Source organism: Schistocerca americana, chromosome 3 (genome assembly GCF_021461395.2).
Source record: "Schistocerca americana isolate TAMUIC-IGC-003095 chromosome 3, iqSchAmer2.1, whole genome shotgun sequence".
In the NCBI taxonomy this organism is placed as follows: Eukaryota; Metazoa; Arthropoda; class Insecta; order Orthoptera; family Acrididae; genus Schistocerca; species Schistocerca americana.
This window is the reverse complement of record NC_060121.1, coordinates 240,244,475-240,271,038: the sequence shown is the minus strand read 5'-3', so window position 1 is coordinate 240,271,038 and position 26,564 is coordinate 240,244,475. Positions and strand designations below refer to the sequence as shown.

Genomic DNA, 26,564 nt, shown 5'->3' with positions numbered 1-26,564 from the left:
ATGGAAGAGAATGAGGTACCGATAAGGGGAAATGCTAAGACCGAATGCTTCAGTTCGAAAATTGTATTCAAAATAAAGTTTCACCTTCACAAAATCTAATATGGAAAATTTCACAACTTCAAAATCAGTGAACTTCTCAACTATTCCACAATTCTCACTTACTGACCTGATTAAAAACACTGGGACTGTTACATGAGAAAAAGTCTGACATCGTTTGGCAAAACAGATTCCAGAATTTGGCTTCTGTGTATCAGGATTACAAAACACACAAAATATTACAAATCCGGTATACCTAATCAACGTACACGTTAAATCTGATGGAAAATACTTGGTCCCCACATTCAAGGACCAGTACTGCAAAATTCAGCGAAATCCACATTGCCTTGCTTCATACTTAAAACTAAATATACAAAATTTCATTCCCTTACAAATTTGTTCCAGTTGCTTTCCCTTTAAGCTACAATATCAATTCATTACTCTTCTATAATTGCCATGGACAATGGTCAATATTTGTTATCGATCAGTATCACTTCAATTCTTGATAATAATATAGCCTTACAAATTAATAATACACACTTTTCACTTTTATAGAAATAACTGCGACCTGATATTTGCTGGCTCTGTGTGAGTACAAACAATATCATTCATTACTTTATTTTGTAAAAACTGTATTATGCTGCGTCCATAGACCAACAACTAAATTGTCACAGCTAGCCACTAGCTTAGGGTGTCCATTCGTCCCGTTTTCCCGGGACAGTCCCGTTGTTTACCAAAATGTCCCGCTGTCCCGAAAGTTTTTTTGGGGACGCTCAAATGTCCCGTTTTTTTATGATTTCGCTTGGCTATGGTATTTTACGCTACTGGTTGTTTGACTTGCTATTAACTGCGCAATTATTTACGCTAGGAAGCGTGTGATGACTTTCAGCACACCACAAACATGTACCGAACTGTCAAAAATCGCAAGTAATTTTAAACGCACTATAGGCTACGAATAACAAAGAAGATTCTTCTCTTCTAAATCGGTCCAGAGATACTCTACATCACTGATACTTATTCTCTGGCTTTCGTCATCACACCGTTAATGTTTTGCACTGTGCAATCACTGTTTCATTATGCCAAAACGAAAGTGTAATTTTAACAGCAATATAAAAAGCGAGTTTCCTTTTATCGCTGGTAGTGGAGAAATTGTAGAATGTACGCTGTGCAGATCAAAAGTTGCTATTGGTCATGGTGGAAGGTCTGACATTGTGAATCACATTAAGACGAAGAAACAGCGCATGAGTGATCAAACGAAAAGAGCAAATAAATGCGTGAGTGACTACTACGTAAGCTTAAAATAAGTAACAGAAATGGATAGGCAGTTGGCAGCACAAGAAGCTACGTTAGCATACTACAGTGCAATGCATAACCATAGCTTTAAGTCAATGGACTGTACTAAAGTAGATGTTAAAAAACTTTTCAACCCTAAATTCACATGTGGACACACAAAATGTAATGCAATCATTTCAAATGGGTCCGCCCCCGGCAGCTGGGTGGTCAGCGCGACGGAATGTCAATCCTAAGGGCCCGGGTTCGATTCCCGGCTGGGTCGGAGATTTTCTCCGCTCAGTGACTGGGTGTTGTGTTGTCCTAATCATCATCATTTCATCCCCATCGACGAGCAAGTCGCCGAAGTGGCGTCAAATCGAAAAACTTGCACCCGGGGAACGGTCTACCCGACGGGAGGCTCTATTCACACGACATTATTATTTCAAATGTTTTTACACCGTATGCAGCTCAGCAGGTTTTAAATGAACTGAAAAGTGCTCGATTCATTTCTTTAATGATTGATACATCGAATCATATGGATTTGAAGTTGATTTCTCTCCTAATCAGGTATTTTCACCCTGAAAATGGCATCACGGTGAAAGTGCTCGAATTGGTTAATTTAGCTGGAGGAACTTCAGATTTACTTCAGAATTATGTGCTGGAGGTTTTAAAGAAATATGGTCTTGAGGGAAAGGTGATTGCAGTTTCTACAGACAACAGTAACACCAGTTTTGGTGGTAAGCAGAGGAAAGGAAAAGCAATTTGTTCTATAAACTGCAACAGAACACAGTGAATAATATAGTAGGTATTGGCTGTCCAGTACATGTGGTGCACAGTTCCTTATTAACTGGCTCAGATTGCCTACTCATCGACTGCCAATTAATTGTAAACAAAATCTACCAGCATTTCCACATATACACAGTAAGGGTTGAATCTATGAAGTCATTCCGTAAGTTTACTGAAACTGACTACAAAACCGTACTTGGGCACAGCAAGACAAGGTGGCTATCTCTGTTACCAGCATTGGAAAGAATTGTAGAGATATTTCCTGCTTTGAAATCATATTTCATTTCCCTTGATAAGTGTCCTGTTATCCTTAAGCAATTCTTTGATAACCCTGTGTCTATTGTTCTTCTACATTTTCTTGTTAGCCAGCTAAAACCTTTCTCCACAACAGCTAAATGTATTGAGAAACAAGAAATTACAATAGTGGAATTTTATCAAGAAATAAACAAATTATTGGGCAAATTGCAATGTAGAAAATCTGAAAGATTTCTCACATCCTTTGTACATGAGACTCTAAGAAAGCTGGAAGAGGAGGGTGAAATTACTGTAGAACAATTTCATATTTATGCTGACATCTTCTATGGCTCTTGCATTGAGTATATTAAAGAATGGTGTTTTCCATTTCTCACACCTTTTAAAGCATTTGACTGGGTTAATACTAAAAACGAGCAGCTACAGTGGAAGGATATTCAGGACTGTTGTGTTTTTGTTAAAAGTATGGTAGCAAATTTTCCTGTTGATGAAGACAAACTGTTCGATAAATTTTCATGTGCACAGAACTTCATAAAAAAGTGAAGAAGGAGAAAGAAAGTGTTAGTGCAACGTGATGTAAAATATTTGCTTATTTCAAAAGTAAAAACATTAACACGAAAAACCTGATTGATTTGGTAGAGTTTTGTCTGGCAATTCTTGGATCAAATGCTGGTGTGGAACGTGTGTTTTCGTTAGTGAACTCTTTGTGGTCAGATGAAAAAAACAGAATGAAAGTTGAAGCAGTGAGGGCCTTGCTCATTGTCAAAACACACTTTAATGCTGTATCGTGTACTGAATTTTATGATACAATTTCAAACGAAAATGCACTTCTTGATAAAGTACATAAAAGTGAAAAGTACGGAAATAGTATGGCAGAATAATTGTGAAAAGTGATTTGGGATCATCTGAGTGCACATTGTAAAGGTAAACTTGTATGTGTATTAAATTTAGTCAATACAATATTTATGTCCCGTTTTTTTACTTCATTGTCCCTGGTTTTTCTCTAATTTATTTCAAATGTCCCCTTTTTCAAGGAAAATGAAATGGACACCCTACTAGCTTGAAGTCTTACATCCCACCTATAACACAGTGCAACGGCAAATACTACTGCACTCCGCGCGCTCCTACTTACAATCGATTCTGCCACTCAGGCAACATCTTTGGTTCAGTGGTGTCAAAGATACAACCTCTTCTACTTATGATAACCGTTTGAGATCATTGTTCATGAGTTATATTGCAAAGTCGGGCTTCACGTACAAGTTAATTAGTGGTACCACACACATGTAAAAACACTTTAAAAAGAAGGCCATCGGACTTCGTTAGAAAATGCAGCTTCAGTTTAGGCAATGTAATACTTAATGATAAAGCGCTGAACTTGTCAGATGGTTGCGTCATCGAACGTACCGACTCCAGCTCAGTCGGAACGGCCAAATATTATGATTTGATATTCCGCTTGACAGGAAAGGAATATCGGTCTGATTGAGACTGTAATAAAAACAATTTAATTCACACAGACGCGTGGTCTAGGGTGCCTTGCCACGGTCTCTCGACTCCTCCCGTTGGAGGTTCGAGTCTTCCCTTGGGCATGGGTGTACGTGTTGTCTTTAGCTTAAGTTAGTTTAAGTTAGATCAAGTAGTGTGTAAGCCTAGGGATCGATGACCTCAGCAGTTTGGTCCCATAGGAAGTTACCTACCACAAAAATTCACACAGTTACTATTATTTGAGTTAATGTCAGACTACAAGACACTTACACTATGTGATAAAAAGTATCCGGACACCCCAGAAACATATGTTTTTCGTATTAGATGCATTCTTCTGCCATCTACAGCCAAGTAAACCATAACAGCGACCTCAGTAGTCATCAGGAGTCGTAAGAGAGCAGAATGGGGCGCTCTGCGGAACTCACGGACTTCGAACGTGGTCAGGTGATTGGGTTTCACTTGAGTTATACGTCTGTACGCGAGATTTTCACTCTCCTAAACATCCCTAGGTCCACAGTTTCCGATGTGATAGTGAAGTGGAAACGTGAAGGGACACGTACAGCACAAAAGCGTACAGGCCAACCTCATCTGTTGACTGACAGAGACCGCCGACAGTTGAAGAGGGCGGTAATGTGCAATAGGCAGACGTCTATCCAGACCATCACTCAGGAATTCCAAACTGCATCAGGATCCACTGAAAGTACTATGACAATTAGGCGTGAGGTGAGAAAACTTGGATTTCATGGTCGAGCGGCTGCTCATAAGCTACAAATGCCAAACGACGCCTCGCTTGGTGTAAGGAGCGTAAACAAAGGACGATTGAACAGTAGAAAAACGTCGTGTGGAGTGACATATCACGGTACACAATGCGGCGATCCGATGGCAGGGTGTGGGTATGGTGAACGCCCGGTTCAAAAATGTGTGTGAAATCTTATGGGACTTAACTAAGCTTACACACTACTTAACCTAAATTATCCTAAGGACAAACACACACACCCCTGCCCGAGGGAGGACTCGAACCTCCGCCGGGACCAGCCGCACAGTTCGAACGCCCGGTGAACGTCATCTGCCAGTTTGTGTAGTGCCAAGAGTAAAATTTGGAGGCGGTGGTTTTATAGTGTAGACGTGGTTAAATGCAGGGAGATTGCACCCCTTGTTGTTTTGGGTGGCACTATCGCAGTACAAGCCTACATAGATGTTTTAAGCACCTTCTTGCTTCCCACTGTTGAAAAGCAATTCGGGGATGGCGACTGCATTTTTCAACATGATCGAGCAGCTGTCCATAAAGCACGGCCTGTGACGGGGTGGTTTCACGACAGTAACATCCCTGTAGTGGACTGGCCTGCACAGAGTCCTGACCTGGATCCTGTAGAACACCTTTGTGACGTTTTGGAACGCCGACTTAGTGGCAGGCCTCACCAACCGACATCGATAGCTCCCCTCAGTGCAGCACTCCGTGAAGAATGGGCTGCCATTCCCGAAGAAACCTTCCAGCACCTGATTGAACGTATGCCTGCGAGAGTGGAAGCTGTCTTGAAGGCTAAGGGTGGGCCAACACCATACTGAATTCCAGCATTACCTATGGAGGGCGCGACGAACTTGTAAGTCATTTTCAACCAAGTGTTCAGATACTTTTGATCGTACAGTGTACGTCTGTTCTAGTCGGAATTCAGAAAGAGAACAAGTACAACTAGAAAACAATCTTGGAGCGTCTCTGATTATCATAGATTTAACTTACATGAAAGCTGGTTTCTTACTGTATCGTTGCTCTACTTATTTGAGGTCGATAACATGACATCACAAAACGCATCAGTGATTTACAATGAATACAAGAGTAGTTCATAATGAGCGTTTTACACATTATATTCGTTCTGAATTTACGTTTTTGTCGTAAAGGGGGTTTATGCATAAAATAACTCTATAAGGAGACCACACCACAATCACGAAACACTCCATATAGTACAAATAACACCACCTCCTCCGTACCTCACGGTTGGCTCAACACATGATGGCAGGAACAGTTCTCCAGGCGTTCGCCAAACCCAAACCCTTTCATAAGATTGCCACAGGGTGTAGCGTGATTCACCATTCCAAAAAACTGATTTCCAGTCATTACAGCCCAGTGGCGTAGCGCCTTGTCACTACCAGAAGTGTGCACTGACTATAAAAATTATGGGATATGAGGAATTGTTCGACCATTGTACCCCATTAGTTTTTTAACCCCCTTCGCACAGCTGTTGTTCTAACTGGTCTGCTGGTAGCACTTCGGAACTCGCAAGTGATCCCTTCCACTAATTTCGTGCGAGTTTCTACAACCACCCTCCATATAGCTCGACACTCCTTCTCAGTACACGAAATGTGTGTGCTGGCGTAAGTTGTCGCCAGCACTGGTCGGCAAAGACGTAGCAAGAAGATCGATAAGCAGGCTCTGGATCAAGCTCGCCTATCAGGAGAGAAGCCAAAGATAGGCTCGCAAGTAACAGGCCGCCAGAGCCAGATTTCCAAGTAACCCGCCGCCAACTTCCTCTCCACCGCAAGTATTTAGATCACCGCCGCTGACTAGAGGGTCTCGCCGGCTTCGGTGGTCGAGCGGTTCTAGGTATTTCAGTCCGGAACCACGCGGTTACTACGACCGCACATTCGAATCCTGCCTCGGCATGGATGCGTGTGATGTCCTTAGATTAGTTACGTTTAAGTAGTTCTAAGTTCTAGGGGACTGATGAGCTCAGAAGTTAAGTCCCATAGTGCTTAGAGCCATTTGACTTTTCTGGAGGGTCTCAGTCTCAGACACTAGAACAGTTGCTCAGTAACTAGCTCGGTCTCTGACGGACTAACTCATTGTCACATGCATTCTAGTTTGGCGTAGCAGAATGGGCTTAAGCTACGGCAGTACATAGCGGGACTTGGAGTTCACCAGCAGTGAGTCTAATTAGGACTAATACTGAAGAGCTTGTACCATAGCACATGGACGCTGTTGAAGTTAAGTAGCAGCTATCTGTTTAAGTGAATAAAGAGCCTTGTTAATACATGTGTGCAGTTGTGCTGTAGAAAGAGGATATAGGTCACCAAACAACATCCTATGGTACAAGACTCTACAATGAGCCCGGTTTTGAGAATGACATTTTCACTCTGCAGCGGAGTGTGCACTGATATGAAACTTTCTGGCATATTAAAACTGTGTGCCGGACCGAGACTCGAACTCGGGACCTTTGCCTTTCGCGGGCAAGTGCTCCACCAACTGTGCTACCCAAGCACGACTCACGCCCCGTCCTCACTGCTTTACTTCTGCCAGTACCTCGTTTCCTACCTTCCAAACTTTACAGAAGCTCAGTGAAAATCTCATTCTGGAAACATCCCCCTCGCTGTGGATAAGCCATGTCTCCGCAATATCCTTTCTTTTAGGAGTGCTAGTTCTGCAAGGTTCGCAGGAGAGCTTCTGTTAAGTTTGGAAGGTAAGAGACGAGGTACTGGCAGAAGTAAAGCAGTGAGGATGGGGTGTGAGTCGTGCTTGGGTAGCTCAGTTGGTAGAGCACTTACCAGCGTAAGGCAAAGGTTCCGAGTTCGAGCTTCGGTGCGGCACACAGTTTTAATCTGACAGAAAGTTTCAGCCAGGTTTTGGTTTAGCTGTTATTCCTACTCGTTTCCACTTTACAATAACGTCATCAACACTCGACTTGGACATATTTTGAAATGTCTGTGACGGGTTTGTTAGAATAGGTGACATCCAATGACTGCTCAACGTTCGAACTCAATGTGCTCTCCTAAATGACCAATTGTGCTGTTACTGCTTCTCTACTGACAACAGAACACTTCCCGCCTCATTTCATACGACCATCTAGTAGTCAGGTTTGTATTACATTCGGGCGTCTGGATACTTCTGATCGCCGGCCAGGATGGTCGAGCGGTTCTATTCACTTCAGTCCGGAACCACGCAGTTGCTACGACCGCAGGTACGAATCCTGCCTCGGGCATGGATGTGGGTGATGTCCTTAGGTTAGTTAGGTTTAAGTAGTTCTAAGTTCTAGGGGACTGATGACCTCAGAAGTTAAGTCCCATAGTGCTCAGAGCCATTTGAACCATTTACTTCTGATCAGGTGCCGTAAAGTTGACATTAGAGGTAGAGACGGATGGTGCCTTGCCGTTCCTACACGTCCTTGTCTACCGAAAACCAGACGGGTGTGTCAGTCAAGAGTGTTTCCTGGAAATCCACTCATGAGAACCGGTATCTGCACGCGACCGGCTGCTGCACCCAGCACGAAACAATTCTGTCTGAGAACCTTGGTGCACCGAGCACAAGCCGTTTCAGAGGCCGAAAACCTGACAGAACTGAGCCTCATGTACAGGAAGCGTTCAAGGAAAACTGCCGTAACAACCGACAAATTTCGTAAGCCATTTCACCAAAGACCCGTACGCAGAAGGTCAACGAGGAGAACACGACCTGCTTTTTTTTTCGTTCTGTGGCCCAGTGACACGAACGATTAGCCGGTTTCTGATTAGGTGCAAAATCGAGTGAGTCTTCAGGTGTGCAGCAAAAAGTCGACAATTCCGAGGCCAGTGAAAGACGAAGAAGCCTCAGAACGACTGGGATACACAAAATACCGTGTGCGCATAGACAGTTTTATGTCAGGCGTACCGTGTGCACTATTGAACAGCGCAGTATAGAATGTGAAAGTAGTTTCCGCATACCGTAGAAATGAGCGGTAGTAGAACATGAGCTGGAAAGCGAACACCAAATTACATTCGATGAGACTGTCCAGAACCGGTTTTATGCGCGCGGTACACGCTACGGGCCTTGCGCTGTCAGGGATCTTACACCACACCACACTGCCTGGTGAAACGTCATTGTGATGCCTCGTGTAAGGAGGAGAAATGCATACCATCACGTTTCCGACTTTGATAAAGGTCGGATTGTAGCCTATCGCGATTACGGTTTATCGTAACGCGACATTGCTGCACGCGTTGATCGAGATCCAACGACTGTTAGCAGAATATGGAATCGGTGGGTTCAGGAGGGTAATGCGGAACGTCACGCTGGATCCCAACGGCCTCGTATCACTAGCAGTCGAGATGACAGGCATCTTATCCGCATGGCTGTAACGGGTCGTGAAGCCACGTCTCGATCCCTGAGTCAACAGATGGGGACGTTTGCAAGACAACAACCATCTACGCGAACAGTTCGACGACGTTTGCAGCAACATGGACTATCAGCTAGGAGACCATGGCTGCGGTTACCCTTGACGCTGCATCACAGACAGGAGCGCCTGTGATGGTGGACTCAACGACGAACCTGGGTGCACGAATGGCAAAATGTCGTTTTTTCGTATGAATCCAGGTTCTATTTACAGCATCATGACGGTCGCATCCGTGTTTGGCGACATCGCAGTGAACGCACATTGGCAGCGTGTATTCGTAATCCCCATACTGGCGTATCACCCGGCGTGGTGGTATGGGGTGCCATTGGTTACACGTCTCGGTCACGTCTTGTTCGCATTGACGGCACTTTGAACAGTGGACGTTACATTTCAGATGTGTTACGACTCGTGGCTCTACCCCTCATTCGATCCCTGTGAAACCCTACATTTCAGCAGGACAATGCACGCCCGCATGTTGCAGGTCCTGTACGGGCCTTTCTGGATACAGAAAATGTTCGACTGCTGCCCTGGCCAGCACATTCTCCAGATCTCTCACCAATTGAAAACGTCTGGTCAATGGTGGCCGAGCAACTGGCTCGTCACAATACGCCAGTCACTACTCTTGATGAACTGTGGTATCGTGTTGAAGCTGCATGGGCAGCTGTACCTGTACACGCCATCCAAGCTCTGTTTGACTCAATGTCCAGGTGTATCAGGGCCGTTATTACGGCCAGAGGTGGTTGTTCTGGGTACTGATTTCTCAGGATCTATGCACCCAAATTGCGTGAAAATGTAATCACATGTCAGTTCTAGTATAATATATTTGTCCAATGAATACCCGTTTATCAACTGCTTTTCTTCTTGGTGTAGCAATTTTAGTGGCCAGTAGTGTACTTCTACTTACCGTTGATTCGAATGTGGTAAAAATATGGAACAACTGCTATCCTACTCTTCCCATGTCATGAAAAAGAACGGTAGGGACACCATTGTCACTTGGCCAGTCTTCGTCAGTGATTTTTCCTTTGTACGGGAATGGAGCTCGTAAGAGCCAACTTTGAAGGGTAGTTTAATATCTTGACCAACGTTGATAATGTTTCTCAGGTAATGTTTCAAAAGTCAACGTGCGTAAAATCTGTTCTGGTTAAACCGGTGCTGCATTTGTCGTTAAAGTGACAAGTCGTTCTTGGATAGTATAACAAAAGAAATGGCAGAAATAGAAATATACAACAGCTCCCATAATAAAGACGGCGGCTTCCAGCTAGGCACAGATTCGGGAAGTTTGTGCTTGTGCGCAACGAAAACATTTCCTTGTACGAACCAGTGACGTCACATGCGCTGACACGGCTGTAGTAGCTAGACGTATACAAATTCTTTTTCCAATCTGCTTGCCCCTGTCTCCGCCGCAACCATTACAGCATCTTAACCTGTGGCATCGGAGACACAGGGGCACTGTACATGTGTACTGAAGCACAACAATTAAATCACGCCATCTTGGGTTTCCGCAAACCCGACAGGCTTCACGGGACCAATTCCAGCTGTTGCACCTGACAACAAATGGCTCTGAGCACTATGGGACTTAACATCTGAGGTCATCAGTCCCCTAGAACTTAGAACTACTTAAACCTAACCAACCTAAGGACATCACACACATCCATTCCCGAGGCAGGATTCGAACCGGCGACCGTAGCAGTCGCGCGGTTCCGGACTGAAGTGCCTAGAACCTCTCGGCCACCGCGGCCGGCACCTGACAACAGATTGCGAAATCAGGCCAACATGACCAACCAGGCATATGTTTGCGTAAGTAGTTTAACTGCAGCTCATTTACTATAACGATGGGCGCAGGAAAATGAACAAACCAAACTAAAAGGGGTTGAGGAGAAATGAAGAATTGGGCAATATATACCAGTCGCAATAGAGCGTGTAAGTCCAGCAGGGGAAACGATTTCGTGTGTTCATGAGGCAATTTAATAAATCGTAGGTGTCTCCAAATGCAAGTTGCGTAAAATGTTACTAAACACTCTTTCGGGAACCATGAGAGTGTTACAACATGTTTGTAAATCGACCAGCAGTTTTTTCATTCCGTTAATAGTTCGAAAGAGGACAAAGACTTAGTCTCTGACAGGTGTGTGGAAATGTATGCTAAGGACTTGAGGTAACATAGAAGAACATAGGCTTTCTAACTTTAGAGAAAACATTGACTGAATTAGGAGAGAAGTATAGCCCACTGGATGTTAAAAACACATTCTTGTGGCGTACTACGTAGTGAAAAGAAGAGTTAGTATAAGCTTAGCACAAGCTTCGTCTGCAGACATGAACTTTTTACATTAACATAACATGGAAAACGAACTTCTTGTTTGCTAAAATGTGATTCAGAAATTTAGAATGAACTATTTTGGCCATTTAAAATGAATTCAGAGAATCCGCAATACACATTCTGTGATAAGTAATTAAAACTGGCACAACTGATGTCATATTTGGCTGAAACATATACACATCAAAATAAGTTTTGCATCACCCCGATTCCTAGAACTCCTGAAGATAGACGTTGAATGTTGATATTGTATCACGGACACAGTCCCTTCGACTGTTCAGAGATGCACTAAACCCGCCCAAAGACGTAAACAACCATGCATGAGCAGCGCCTATTAGACGAACGGGGTCCGACAGCCGATCAGTTCCAGTCATTCCACCAGGAAGGAGGTATACGGCTCGTGTTCCCTAGACGGTCAATACTGCGGTTCGATCGCGTCCGCATTGCTGCTTTGTGCCAGGAAGGGCTCTCAACAAGGGAAGTGTCCAGGCATCTCGGAGTAAAACAAAGCGATGTTGTTTGGACATGGAGGAGATACAGAGAGGAATTGTCGATGATATGCCTCGCTTAGATCGCCCAAGGATTACTACTGCAGTGGATGACTGCTACCTACGGATTATGGCTCGGAGAAACCCTGACAGCAACGACAGCATGTTGAATAACGCTTCTTGTGCAGCAGCAGGACGTCGTGTTACGACTCAAATTGTGTGCAGTAGGCTGCATGATGCGCAACTTCACCGCCGACGCCCGTGGCGAGGTCCGTCTTCGCAATCACGATACCATACAGCGCGATACAGATGGGCCCAACAACATACCGAATGGACCGCTCAGGATTGGCATCACGTTCTCCTTCACCGATAAGTGTCGCATGTGCCTTCAACCAGATAACCGTCGGAGACGTGTTTGGAGGCAACCCGGTCAGGCTGAACACCTTAGACACTCTGTCCAGTGAGTGCAGCAAGGTGGAGGTTCCCTACTGTATTGGGGTGGCATTATGTTGGGCGGACGTACGCCGCTGGTGGTCATGGGAGGCGCCATAACGGCTGTACGATACGTGAATGCGATCCACCGACCGATAGTGCAACCATATCGGCAGCATACTGGCGAGGCACTCGTCTTTATGGACGACAATTCGCGCCCCCATCGTGCACATCTTGTGAATGACTTCCTTCATGATAACGACATCGCTCGACTAGAGTGCCCAGCATGTTCTCCAGACATTAACCCTATAGAACATGCCTGGGATAGACTGCAAAGGGCTGTTTATGGACGACGTGACCCACCAAACACTCTGACGGATCTACGCCGAATCGCCATTGAGGAATGGGACAATCTGGATCAACAGTGCCTTGATGAGCTTGTGAACAGTATGCCACGGCGAATACAGGCATGCATCAATGCAAGAGGACGTGGTACTGGGTATTAGAGTTACTGGTGTGTACAGGAATCTGAACCACCACCCCTGAAGGTCTCGTTGTATGGTGGTACAACATGCCATGTGTGTTTTTCAGCAGCAGTAAAAAGGGCGGATGTTATGTTTATGTTTATCTCTATTCCAATTTTCTGTACAGGTACCGGAACTCTCGGAACCGAAGTGATGCAAAAATGTTTTTGTTGTGTGTAGTAAGGTTACAGTAACTAAACTTCCAAAAAAATGGTTCAAATGGCTCTGAGCACTATGGGACTTAACATCTATGGTCATCAGTCCCCCAAACTTCCAAAACTACGCTTTAGCCCGCCTTGCAGTATAGCAGACATCTTCAGGTTCTTTGGTGCCAAAAACCTCGTCTTTCAGAGACGGTTCTGTTTCAAAATGGCTCTGAGCACTATGGGACTTAACATCTATGGTCATCAGTCCCCTAGAACGTAGAACTACTTAAACCTAACTAACCTAAGGACAGCACACAACACCCAGCCATCACGAGGCAGAGAAAATCCCTGACCCCGCCGGGAATCGAACCCGGGAACCCGGGCGTGGGAAGCGAGAACGCTACCGCACGACCACGAGATGCGGGCACGGTTCTGTTTACTACAGAGAACATTTATTACAGGCGACTTGATGCTGGTTAGAATTGAGATGGAAGGTGAAGATGCAGAGAAAACCGTTTATACCGAAATAAATGAACAGGCACGAAACACGCCGAAACCAAAATAAACGACAAATAAGATCCACCATTTTGCGACCTACAATGATCCAATCTGAATACAGATTTTATTGAGTGTCATCGTATGATATTCGGGTAAAAAAAAACTTTTCATCAAATTACGAACTCTAGTTGGCACACCACAATGAAAACGTACAGAAAAAACCTTGTGTGAATGCAGGAAGACGGGCAGCAAGCGAGATTCCTTCAGTCTGCTCGGGTTGGGCAAAGGTAGGCTTCGGTCGAAGTAAAGCAGCCTCCTCGTTCTGCTGATAACGTGTAGCTTCACCCCTTGACAACTGCCGAGGGGACTCGTCCGAAACATCATAGATGTTTAAGCATTTGACGGCGCAGCTGGACACTCGGGAAATTGCTACATCACGAAGAAATGCAGACGATAAACGGGTATTCATTGGCCAAATATATTACACTAGAACTGACATGTGATTACATTTTCACGCAATTTGGGTGCATAGATCCTGAGAAATCAGTACCCAGAACAACCAACTCTGGCCGTAATAACGCCCTTTATACGCCTGGGCATTGAGTCAAACAGAGCTTGGATAGCATGTACAGGCACAGCTGCCCATGCAGCTTCAACACGATGCCACAGTTCGTCAAGAGTAGTGACTGGCGTATTGTGACGAGCCAGTTGCTCGGCCATCATTGACCCGACGTTTTCAATTGGTGAGAGATCTGGAGAATGTGCTGGCCACGGCAGCAGTCGAACATTTTCTGTATCCAGAAAGGCCCGTACAGGACCTACAACACGCGGTCGTCCATTATCCTGCTGAAATGTAGGGTTTCGTAGGGATTGAATGAAGGGTAGAGCCACGGGTCGTAAAACATCTGAATTGTAACTTCCACTGTTCAAAGTGCCGTCAATGCGAACAAGAGGTGACCGAGACGTGTAACCAATGGCACCCCATACCATCACGCCGGGTGATATCCTGTATGGCGATGACGAATACACGTTTCCAATGTGCGTTCCCCGTAATGTCGCCAAACACGGATGCGACCATCATGATGCTGTAAACAGAACCTGGATTCATCCGAAAGAATGACGTTTTGCCATTCGTGCACCCAGGTTCGTCGTTGAGTACACTATCACAGGCGCTCGTGTCTGTGATGCAGCGTCAAGGGTAACCGCAGCCATGGTCTCCTAGCTGATAGTCCATGTTGCTGCAAACGTCGTCGAACTGTTCGTGCAGATGGTTGTTGTCTTGCAAACGTCCCCATCTGTTGACTCTGGGATCGAGACGTGGCTTCACGATCCGTTACAGCCATGCGTATAAGATGCCTGTCATCTCGACTGCTAGTGATACGAGCCCGTTGTGATCCAGCGCGGCGTTCCGTATTACCATCCTGAACCCACCGATTCCATATTCTGCTAACAGTCATTGGATCTCGACCAACGCGAGCAGCAATGTCGCGATACGATAAACCGCAATCGCGATAGGCTACAATCCGACTATTATCAAAGTCGGAAATGTGATGGTACGCATTTCTCCTCCTTACACGAGGCATCACACCAACGTTTCACCAGGCAACGCCGGTCAACTGCTGTTTGTGAATGAGAAATCGGTTGGAAATGTTCCTCATGTCAGCACGTTGTAGGTGTCGCCACCGGCGCCAACCTTGAGTGAATGCTCTGAAAAGCTAATCATGTGCATATTACAGCATCTTCTTCCTGTCGGTTAAATTTCTCGTATGTAGCACGTCATCTTCGTGGTGTAGCAATTTTAATGGACAGTAGTGTAGTTTATGTTGCTGTCAGACCTTGCATTCGTTTGAGGTAGGGGTGTACAGACTTGCTAGCACCGCTATCCACAAATTGCTCTCTTTGACTATGTAAGGGGAGCAAGCAAAAGAAGAAAACATATACGTAGGTCACATTATCTGTTTTAGAAATATACTGTACATTTCATTCAACAAATATAATTAAAAAATGTATCTTTACAAAAGCGTTATTTACGCAATTTAAATTCAAACATGTCAGTCCACTGATTTCAAAGTTGCTTTGATGTTTGGCTCAGTTTTCGTCCATTTAAGAGAACAAACGGTTAGGAGCTGGCCGCCATCAGATCAATGGCGGGGCGCTCTGTGTATCGCTACCGCTGGTATAAGGAAAACCATATTGGGATTTGCTATCTGGTAGGACGCCGAGCACAATGAAATTATTGTAGCCATGTTGAATCTACTTTACTGTGCATCGTGAATCAATTAGTGAAAACAAGCACCTAAAAAGGGAATATTCGTATTAAATAAACAACAGTTTACTGAATATTATTGTTTTATTAAAATGGTTGCGAAAACATACTTGACGCTTTAGCAAAAAGTAGTCCTGAGTGAAAGGGATCATCATATCGGATACAGGGATTAGTGGCCACAATATTGTTGTAGCGAGAATAAATACCGAAACGTCCAAACCCACCAAAAATAAACGCAAAAAGTGTCTGTTTAAAAAAGTAGATAAAAATTCGCTTGACGCCTTGCTAAAAACCAGTCTCCATTCTTCCTGAGTAAACAATGTAAGCGTACACTAGATTTGGCTCAAAGAAATAGCGTCGAGAGCAGTTGAGAATTTTGTACCGAATAAATTAATAAGAAATGGAACTTATCCCCCACGGTACACATAACAGGTCAGACCACTGTTGCAGAAAAAGCATGCCTAATTAAAAAGAGCGCAAAATCCCCAAGACCGGCGGAGTTTTTGAGAAGCTCGAAATTCAGGACGGATTTAAAAGCGCGATGCTTTTTAATCTCTGTAACGAAACTCTGTTTCGAAATGTTTCAGAAAATTCAAAGAGATTCTGGTCGTATGTGAAGTACACCAGGAGCAAAACACATTCACTACCTTCACTGCGCGATAGTGATGCTAATGTTTCCGATGACAGTTCCAGTAGAGCAGAGTTACGAAATACGATATTCCGAAACTCCTACATCAAAGACGACTTGTTATGTTGTTTTCTATAAGAGATTGCGTAACAATTCACTTTAGTAGGAACCCAAAATTCTAATCAAGAACTACTGCCAACATGAGCAACTTAGAAGTAAATATCCTCGGGTAGCAAAGCAACTCAAATCACTTAACAAAAAAACGTTTTCCGGTCCACATTGTATACCAATTAGATTCTTTTCAGAATATGCTATATTATACTTTCACACCCGATAATCATACACAACCTATCGCTCGACAAAAGATCCGTTCCTAAAAAGTGCAAAGTTGCACAAATGACACCAATACTATAGCACGGAAACAGGAGTAATCCACTGAATTACGTATCACTGACGGCAATCTACAGTAACTTTTTCGAGCATATACTGTGATCGATCATTACGAATTACTTCGAAGAAAACAATTCATCGACAGAACGGATTCACAATATATTGTTCTGAGGCAACACAACAAGCTTTTTATTTTTATGATGTAATGAGTGCTATCGACAGAGAATCTCAAATTAATTTCATATTTCTGTACTTCCAGAAAGCTTTTGGAACCATACATCACAAGTAGCTTCTAATCAATTTCTGTGCCTATGGAGTATAGTGTCAGCTGTGCGACTGGATTCGTGATTTCCTGTCAGAAGGATCACAGTTCCTAGTAACTGACGGAAAATCATCGAGCAGAACGGAAGTGATATCTGGCGTTCCCCCAAAGGAGTGATCAAGGCCCTCTGCTGTTCCTAATCTATATAAATGATTTAGGAGACAATCTGGGCGTCAGTTACCGCCTAGTAAAGTCATGAGAAGTTCAAAACCAATGGCAAAATGATTTACACAAGATACTGTTTGTGCGAAAAGTGGAAATTGATTATGAATCATGGAAAGTGTGAGGTCGTCTACATGAGTACTAAAAGGAATCGATTAAATTTCGGTTCATGATAAATCATACAAATCTAAAGGCTATCAATTCAACTAAGTACCTAAGGAGAACCATTGCGAACAACTTAAATGTTGTGGGGAAGGCGAACCAAAGACTGCGTTTTATTGGTAGATTACTTAGAAAATGCAGAAGATGCAACAAATCCGTTAAAGCGACTGCCTACGCTACGCTTGTACTTCCTCTCCTAGAGCATTGCTGTGTGGTATGGGGCACTGACCAGATACGGTTGACGGTGGACATCGAAAAAGTTCAAAGAAAGGCAGCTCGTAGCTTTATCTTTTGAATGGGAAAGATTTTGTTGACATCTACCTAAACAGGGAGAAATGATCATTCCCACAAAATAAGAGAAATCAGGGCTTACACGTGGAGATTTAAGTGTTCGTTTCCCCATAATGCTATTCGAGAGTGGAGAAGTAGAGAAGTAGTGTGGAAGTGGTTCGATGAAAACTCTGCCAGGCCCTTAAGTGCGAACTTCAGAGTAGTCATATAGATTTAGCTGTAGAAGTCTGTAGAACCTTCATGGGAGTTTGTTCCAATGGACAGGAGCTTACGTGAAAGATAGTAATTTATGGTTAAATAGCAAGTATTACGTCTACAGAGTGACAATTATTAAACTATATGAAAAAAACATAAACTAGATACACACTTTATCCAACATGTAAACGTCAGTACCGATATTCGGATCTGGGCTATGACATGTTTAATATGCCTGCAATCATTGCGATGATGTGGAGCAGACAAATAGCGAAATTCTGCATGATCCACTGAAGTGCCAGACCTCCTGAATGGCTGTTTTTAGCTCGGCAATGGTTTGTGGGTTATTGCTGTACACCTTGTCTTTAATATAGCACCACAAAGAGGAGTCGCATCTGTTCAGATCCAGAGAATATAGCGGTTACTTGAGGTCCATACCAGTGGCCTCTGGGTACCCCGGATCCAGAATGCGGTCCACAAAGTGCTCCTCCAGGACATCAAACACTCTCCTGCTTTGCTGGGGTCGAGCTCCATCATGCATGAACCACTCTCCTGCTTCGATGAGGTCGAGCTGCGACTTGCCTGAACCATCTCTTGTCGAACTCTGGGTCACTTTGGATAACAGGGATGAAATCATCTTCCAAAACCTTCATGTACCATTCAGTAGTCACTGTCACATCAAGGAATATCGCACCAATTATTCCGTGAGTAGAAATTGCACACCGCACAGTCACCCGTTGAGGGCAAAGAGATTTTTCGGTAGCGAAAGGCGGATTCTCAGTCCCCCAAATGCGCCAGTTCTGCTTATTGACGGACCCATCAAAATGAGAGTGGGCTTTGTTGCTAAACTAAATCACATTCACTTAAAAATATTCATCGTGCCCTGATGCCAACGTTGCAGTTCGAACGTCCCAACGACAATTGTTCAGAAGTTATGACGATTTTATTTCATATAGTTCAATAATTGTCACTCTGCATATCGTAAGTAACACATGTATATACTTGCGTTACATAGTTTCTAGAGTGAACTGCATTAATTAGTTAATATGTGCTGGGGTTAACTGTCGCCAAAACACCATGTGGCAAAGAGGTTGGGAGATGATAGATCGAGGCCAGTGATAGACTAGCAGGAAACGCGCCGACAACGCCCAGTATTTAGATCGCCGCTGCGGACAGGAGGGTGAGTCTGTCACAGCCTGTCACACCAAGTGAGTTCCAGTGTCATCAGTCGCAACCCAGTGTGAATCGCATTAGCCGTTAGCTCCACCGCTAACTTAGAGACAGGCAGCACATAGCAACCATGAAAGTGTACATAGCGGACATAGTACTTCACTAGTAGTGAGATTAACATGGACTATACAGAAGAGATTGTACCACAACGTATATCTGAATTGAGTAAACTTTCCATTCTTATCAATAAAGAACCCAGTTAATCGACATGTGCAGTTTGTGTTATAGAAAGAGGATACTGGCCACCAAACAACATCTTTCCTTGCTTCCCATGGTACAGCTCTTCAGAGCAACGAGATGTCATAAAATAATAAAAGTAGTGTGTACTGTAAAATAAAAATAAGTTTTTCGATAGGCTGCATCCAATGTGTTTTATCCCTTCTTTTCTCTTGTAATCAAACACATTTTTTTTTTTAATTTGACTTTCATAATCGAAGTGGAATAAAATTTGTTGATATAGCTTAATTTTTTTGGATTGTTTGAGTAAAAGGAAGCCTTCCCAAGACAACCCTCAAATTTGTTGTTAAAACGCCATTTTACAACATAGAAATGAACAAGGATGGTCTTTGACTCATCAATTCATTACATTATTATGCAGCCATGCCAAATGAATCGCAGAATACACAACTCTATGGCTGCATGTTAGGCTGCTTTCCACCCATTAGAGACTTCAGATCCTCTCCCAAGGAGAACATAATTTTCACTTTGAAATTTCACAGTTTCTTTCCATCCCTTCTAGCACAATTCGATTGATATATTTGCACCAGCAGATGATGTTCGGATGTATACATGTACAGAATAGCCCCCCCCCCCTCCCCCCCCCCCCCCCCACACACACACACACACACACACACACATTTTGTAGTGTCTACTACATTCACTGTGCCATGGAAAACAGAATGTGCTCTATGGAAGTCGTGGAAAGTCTTCTTTGTTCACAGAAGAACGGTAAACTGTAGTTTTGACTGAGTTGTGCAGTAGACGGAGGGGATGTCACTGTGGGAAATCTTGCGCAGGAATACTGCAGCCGTGTTTATACCGTGCTAAAGGGTTGAGAACTGACGTTGGACTCCGTACGAGAGGCTACTGGGCAGGTCCTTCTCTGCCAGACACTTTATTCTGAATAGCAGAGTAATCACGTAGATGTAGATGCAGGTAAATAAGACCACTCTATTTTAGCAAGCCGGTCGGAGCGGCCGAGCGGTTCTAGGCGCTTCAGTCTGGAACCGCGCGACCGCTACGGTCGCAGGTTAGAATCCTGCATCGGGCATGGATGTGATGTCCTTAGGTTAATTAGGTTTAAGTAGTTCTAAGTTCTAGGAGACTGATGACCTCAGATGTTAAGTCCCATAGTGCTCAGAGCCATTTGAACCATTTATTTTACCATTTTCTGTAAAGGCTGGAATCCACTTCGGTTCCAGTACAGCTACGTAGGTACCACTGCGGCAAGTTTCTCGTCAACAGGCCGACAACTAAACACGGATTATGTAGTGATTGTTACTGTATTTGGAGTTGTTCTGGGCAATGTTAAATATGAGGTTTAGTGGGGTTTCATACAATCATTTCTAGTTTTGCGTGAGAATTGTGTTGTAAATAAAAAGTCTGTCGCTTTACCCCAGGTTCCTGGAGGAGGCACGTGCGTCTCCCCTTCTCCTCCCCCCGTTTCAATCCTGCACAATTATTTTTTACTCTCCACACTTCCCTACATTACAATAGCGACGATTTCTTGATGCCCCAGGATCTGTCATATCTGCCCATTCCTTCTTTTAGTGAAGTTGTGCAATAAACTTTTTTTTCCCACTTCGATTCAGTACTTCCTCATTAGTGATGTGATCCATCCCTCTAACTCTCAGAATTCTTTTGCAATCTCATATTTGAAATGCTTCTCTACTCTTATCTCATCTCTATTGTGTATTGTCCACGTGTCACTTCCATATAACGCCACATATCAAACAAATATTTCCACAAAAGACTTCCCAGTATGTAAGTTTATACCTAATCTTAAAAATTAGATTTAACAAATGATTTTCTTGGTGTTGCCAGTCACAAATTTACGTCCTCTGTACTTCAGTCAACGTTATTTTTCTGATATCCCAAATAGCAAAACTCATCAGTTTCTGATCTCAATGTCTCAGCATCGCCCGATTTAATTCGACCGCATTCCATTATCCATGTTTTACTTTCGCTGATGTTAATATTATAATCTCTTTTCAAGACACTGTCCATTTCATTCAACTGTTGTTCCATGTCCTTTGCCGTGTCTCAGAATTACGTCGTCGACAAACCTCAGAGTTTTTATTTCTTCTCGCTGAACTTTAATTCAGTTATCAAACTTCTTGGTTTACTTTAGTGCTTGCTCCATGTACAGATACAATAACATCGGGGAGATGCTGCAATCCTGTCTCCCTCCCTTCTCAGCTACAGTTGTCCATTCAAATTTTTCGAATGTTAGCTGGAGTCTGGTAGATCATCTTCGCTCCCTGTGTTGTATTCTTACTACCTTCAGAATTTCGAAGAGTGTTATAAATGTAAGTTCACGTTCCTTCCACTTATAAGTCGGAAGGTTATTATGGCCTCAGATGTCAAACTGATCTTCCACGAGATACGTTTCTACCTCTCTTACTACTCTCCCGTAGATAATTCGTGTCAATATTTTTCAGCCATGATAGAGCGCGAGAAATGCTTACTTAATCGTACGTGCAGATGCTGTCCAAGCCTGCAGGTTGTTCTGTTGCTCGTCACAATACGCCAGTCACTACTCTTGATGAACTGTGGTATCGTGTTGGAGCTGCATGGGCAGCTGTACCTGTACACGCCATCCAAGCTCTGTTTGACTCAATTCCCAGGCGTATCAAGGCCGTTATTACGGCCAGAGGTGGTTGTTCTGGGTACTGATTTCTCAGGATCTATGCACCCAAATTGCGTGAAATTGTAATCACATGTGAGTTCTAGTATAATATATTTGTACAATGAATGCCTGTTTATCAACTGCATTTCTTCTTGGTGTAGCAATTTTAATGGCCAGTAGAGTATTACAGTCTTCTCGAAGTCGAGCGTATATCGCCAGACACACGTGAGTGTTGATCAGTGCTGTGGGCTCTGCGTGATCTTGAACGGTCCCTGGTGAGAGTTCTCTCCCGGAAGACACTGCTACAGACGTTACTCATTTACGGTCAGTTTAACCTTGCAGCCGTTCGTACCTGATGGTTCATTATGTGTTGGGAGCGATACAGGAGCGGCCGCCGTTATCTGACTGGCCGTCCAGTCGGTAGTTGGGAGCGGGGGTCCGCCCAGTGGCGTAACTGTGTCACGCGTGACGTGAACACGCTTAGCGCAGCGGCGGCGCTGGCGCGTGCGAGGCGAGCAGACGCTGCTCGGCCGTTGCCTGTGGCGCCAGTCCGACCATGGGCGAGCGAGAGCTGGACGCGCTACTGGCGCGGCTCTTCCTCACAGACTTCCGCAAGGGCTACGTGCGAGTGGGGCCCAACCGCGTCGTCCTGCCCGCCTACTACCCGGACTTCCGCGACGCCATCGAAGCGCTGCCCGTGCGCGCCTCCGACTCCTGGGTAGTCTCCCACCCCAAGACCGGTGAGTGGCGCCAGCCTTCGCTTCCTTCGCTTACGCGAGACGCAACTTCCGAAAGACAAAAAAACCGAGTTTCGGAAACCCGTTTTCTGCTGTCGTGTCTACATGCTAAGGCCTGAAGTGGTTTTCCTACACCTACCGAACGTGGGCGTTCCGATCGTCAGTTGTTTTACACAAATAGCTTCTGGAAATGAGCTGCTCTAGTTTCTGAGTTTTCCGCTGTCGTGTTTACAAACGCTTCAAATGGTTCTGAGCACTATGGGACTTACGGGGGGTAGGACGCCTGAAACGTCTCCTTAGAAAAATTAATGAATTACTGTGCTGATAAACCTCTTACATTATTTGATTTTCAAACAGCTGAGCAAAACTGAACGTACTCAGACATTACTCTCTTTACTTATTCTGATCAACACTAAACTGACACACAATATTTTTAGCGCAACGCAATCTGACTTTCAAAAATCCCTACAAAAGAATGGCCCTGACTAACATTAACCAATACCTTTCACAAATCACTTACCTCACGAAAATCTTCGTTACTCGGACTACTGCAATACAGCGAGCGCCACTACTGACAGCTAAATAAAAGATTCAAACTACTGAAGGCACTAACTACTGATAGGCATAGTTAGCAAATGAAAGATTTTGATAGAGAACAAACAATGTATTTACCTTAATAGTGTTCAAAAGTCATAATATATATAGCAGTTCACGACATCCAGTCTTACAAATGTACTGTTTCTGATGGACACACGTCCAGATCACCCGCTCTCAAAAATACGCCATCCCACTTCCCCACATCCACCACTGCTGGTGGCTCACCTCCAACTGCGCAACGCTACGAGCTGTTCACATCCAACAGTCCAACACTACAATAGCGAATATTACAACCATACCACCCATCCACAGACTGCACACAGCACAGCCAGTGATTTTCATACAGAGCGCTACGTGGCGTTACCAATATAAAAACATAAACAGCCTACTTACACGTCAAACGGGATGACTTGGAGCCGGAGAGTCACCACAGGACATTTTAATTTCTACTGTCTATAATTTTACAAATAAATTCATAAAACTTTGTCACCATGACCAGGAAGGATTGAGGACACACACTCATCGCAGTGGAAATTCAAATATGTAGCAAAATACCTTTTTTTTACATGTGAAATTTCATCATTTTTTCACTTCTTACTGGCTGCATTTGTTGCTGTAGGTACACTTTTCTCCCTAAGTAGGAGAGATTCTTCGATGAATTTTTCATAGCATACAAACAGTAGTTACAGGTGAATGAAACTCTAGAATTTTCCAAATCTATTAAAAACTGCGGAAAAAATTGAGATAATTAACTATAAAACTTGAATTTTTTCTAAACATGAAGTTTTAAATGTAACAGTTCATTCATTTTTTCATAAATTAAATAACTTCTAGAATTTCATACACCTGTAACTCTGGTTTGTATGCTGTGCAAAAGTCATCGAAGAATCTCTCTTACTTAGGAAGAAAAGTGTACCTATAGTAACAAATGCAGCCAGTAGTAAGTGAAAAAATGATGAAATTTCACATGTAAAAAAAAAAGTGTTTTGTTACGTTTTTGAGCTTCCACTGCTATGAGTATGAATCCTGAATCCTTCCTGGTCATGCTGTTAAAGTTTTATGAATTTATTTGTAAAAGTATAGACAGTGGAAATTAAAATGTCCTGTGGTGCCTCTACTGCTCCAAGTCTGCCCGTTTGACGTCCTACCCCCCTTAACATCTGGGCGCATCAGTCCCCCAGACTTAGAACTACTTAAACCTAACTAACCAAAAGACATCCCACACATCCATGCCCGAGGCGGGATTCGAACCTGCGACCGTAGCAGCAGCGCGGTTCCGGACTGAAGCGCCTACAACAGCTCGGCCACAGCGGCCGACTGTCGTGTTTACATCTTAATCCTAGCAATACCAAAACATTTTCCATAACGTGTAAAGCAAAGGAGCGGAGTGGGGAGGGAGGGGGAGTACTTTTTGACTATTACAAAAAAACTAAAGAAAAACAATTCCGTTAAATGTGTTTAAATTTTATTATCAACTTGCTTTTCAAAAATAGGTTCTGATGTAAAAGTAGTGTACAGAACCTGAAAATATCTTTTACCACGATATTAGCAACGCCAGAGCATTTTCCATAATGTTTACACTAAATGGAGGGGTACTTTATCAGCAACAGAAAAATTTAAAAAAATGCAAATTCCGTTAATTTTTTATTTACGTTCACAACGTACATTTTAAAGTTATATAATTGTCTAAGAAGCGTCCTGAACCTGAAAATGTGAAAATGACATCTGTTGCGAAAAGACATTTTTACTGCAATTTTTGGATTAAATAAAAATGCCAAAAAGCTACAGAACCTGATATAAAAAATCATTAAAAACGATAATTTTTGTTTCAAAATTCTAAAATATAAAGGACCAGACTAGATTACGATATTTCCAAAAGGTGGGCACTAAGTACCCTGCGCCCCTGCTGATATTGCGAGGGTACTACCGATCGTTGGTAGTTTTACGCAAATAGCCTATGGCAAATCAGCTGTTCTAGTTTCTGATTTAGTCGGCACAATGGCTATCTCTCTTCGTTTGAGTATAGATAGTAGACAACTTCCTGCTTAGTCTAATATTTCTACTTTTCCTTCACTGCACAAAAAACCACCCCATCCACATCAGCCAGAAACCAGTAAACCCTCGACTCTCCAAAGAACAGACCTCGTGTGTACAAAACAGTTTCAAATGTCTTATTACCTGTATAATGAGTTGGTGTCAGATATTTGACGTTAAGCACGTAAGCGAGAAAAAGCTGAGAAAAGGTTTGAAATTATGCTTAAAGTTTGTTGGAAGACGCTAAGTCTTATGAATCGCAGGATGAGTATAATGCTGCGCTCCATTGTAAGCAAAAGCTAGTTTTTCATGCAACTAAATGTTTATGACGTCATAATTCCTGAACTGTGTGTCGTACAATGATGAAAATTTGCAGAGATACTCAGTGATATACAGGGGGTTAGGGGCATAAGTGCAAATGTTTTTATTGGTGACTGGTGACAGTGTACCGAATAATATTACAGCAATATTTACTTTATCTGCAAACTAAAGCGCTTAGGGGGTACTATGTTTTTAGTTCGGTTAATACCTCCAAGTACATGTGGCAAGAGCAATGTATTAATGCTTATTTTCCCATGGGCAGCAGGTCAGGTGTTGAAGCGTGCAGGCGTGCACGCAAAATTCCTAGTCTATACTGTCAGGTGTAGCCCATTTAGTAGTGCAGTTACGACCTTGCAGAAAACATCATTATGTGACGTATTTGCGGGAAGACTGTTAGACGCTGAGAAAAAACAAGTAACACAATGACGTGGATACATATTAAGGTAGCAATGATCACCATATCTGCACTTATACCCCTAATATCTAGTATGTAATAACTGTCTGCAAACTGTGTTGCTAACAGAGTTAGCAGTAAAGAAATACTAAATACGTGATACTGAAGTCTTTCTGCGCGCCATTTTAAGCAAATGCAAGTTTCTCACGCGTCTAACTGTTTATGGCTTCATACCTCCTTGACTGTGTGCCGCACAATGATATACTTTCACAGGTACATTCTGTGGTATATATGGACACTGTCTACAAACTGTACTGTCAACAGGGTTAGCCGTAAGAAAGTAATAAACTAAACTGCCATGTCTGATGCTGCCGTTTTACTGCACGACCAGCGAAAACGTAGTAAGTGAAAATTTTTTTTTCGTTTCATCATTTTCTGGGATGTGCCAGCGAGAAAAAGTTTTGAAAAGGTTTGAAATTACGTATACAGTTTGATAAATGTGGCTAATCGCTGTCAGTTCCAAATGTTAGATGAAAAACTGAGCAAAGTTGTCAAATAATAGTGAAATATATCTGGAAATAGATACGCTACAATTAGTTAAGAAGCTAAATTCGTTGGCGACTTATTG

The 26,564-nt window shown here is 43.3% G+C and overlaps 1 protein-coding gene across 1 annotated transcript in view; it reads left to right on the top strand.

The window, feature by feature from the left end:
- Positions 1-22,360: 22,360 nt before the first annotated feature.
- LOC124605707 (luciferin sulfotransferase-like) overlaps positions 22,361-26,564 on the top strand; it is a 170,229-nt gene continuing 166,025 nt past the window's right edge. The window contains exon 1 of the mRNA XM_047137575.1: positions 22,361-22,593. Within this exon, the coding sequence (XP_046993531.1) occupies positions 22,410-22,593 (184 nt within the window). The 5' untranslated portion in view covers positions 22,361-22,409. The remainder of the gene's footprint in view (positions 22,594-26,564) is intronic.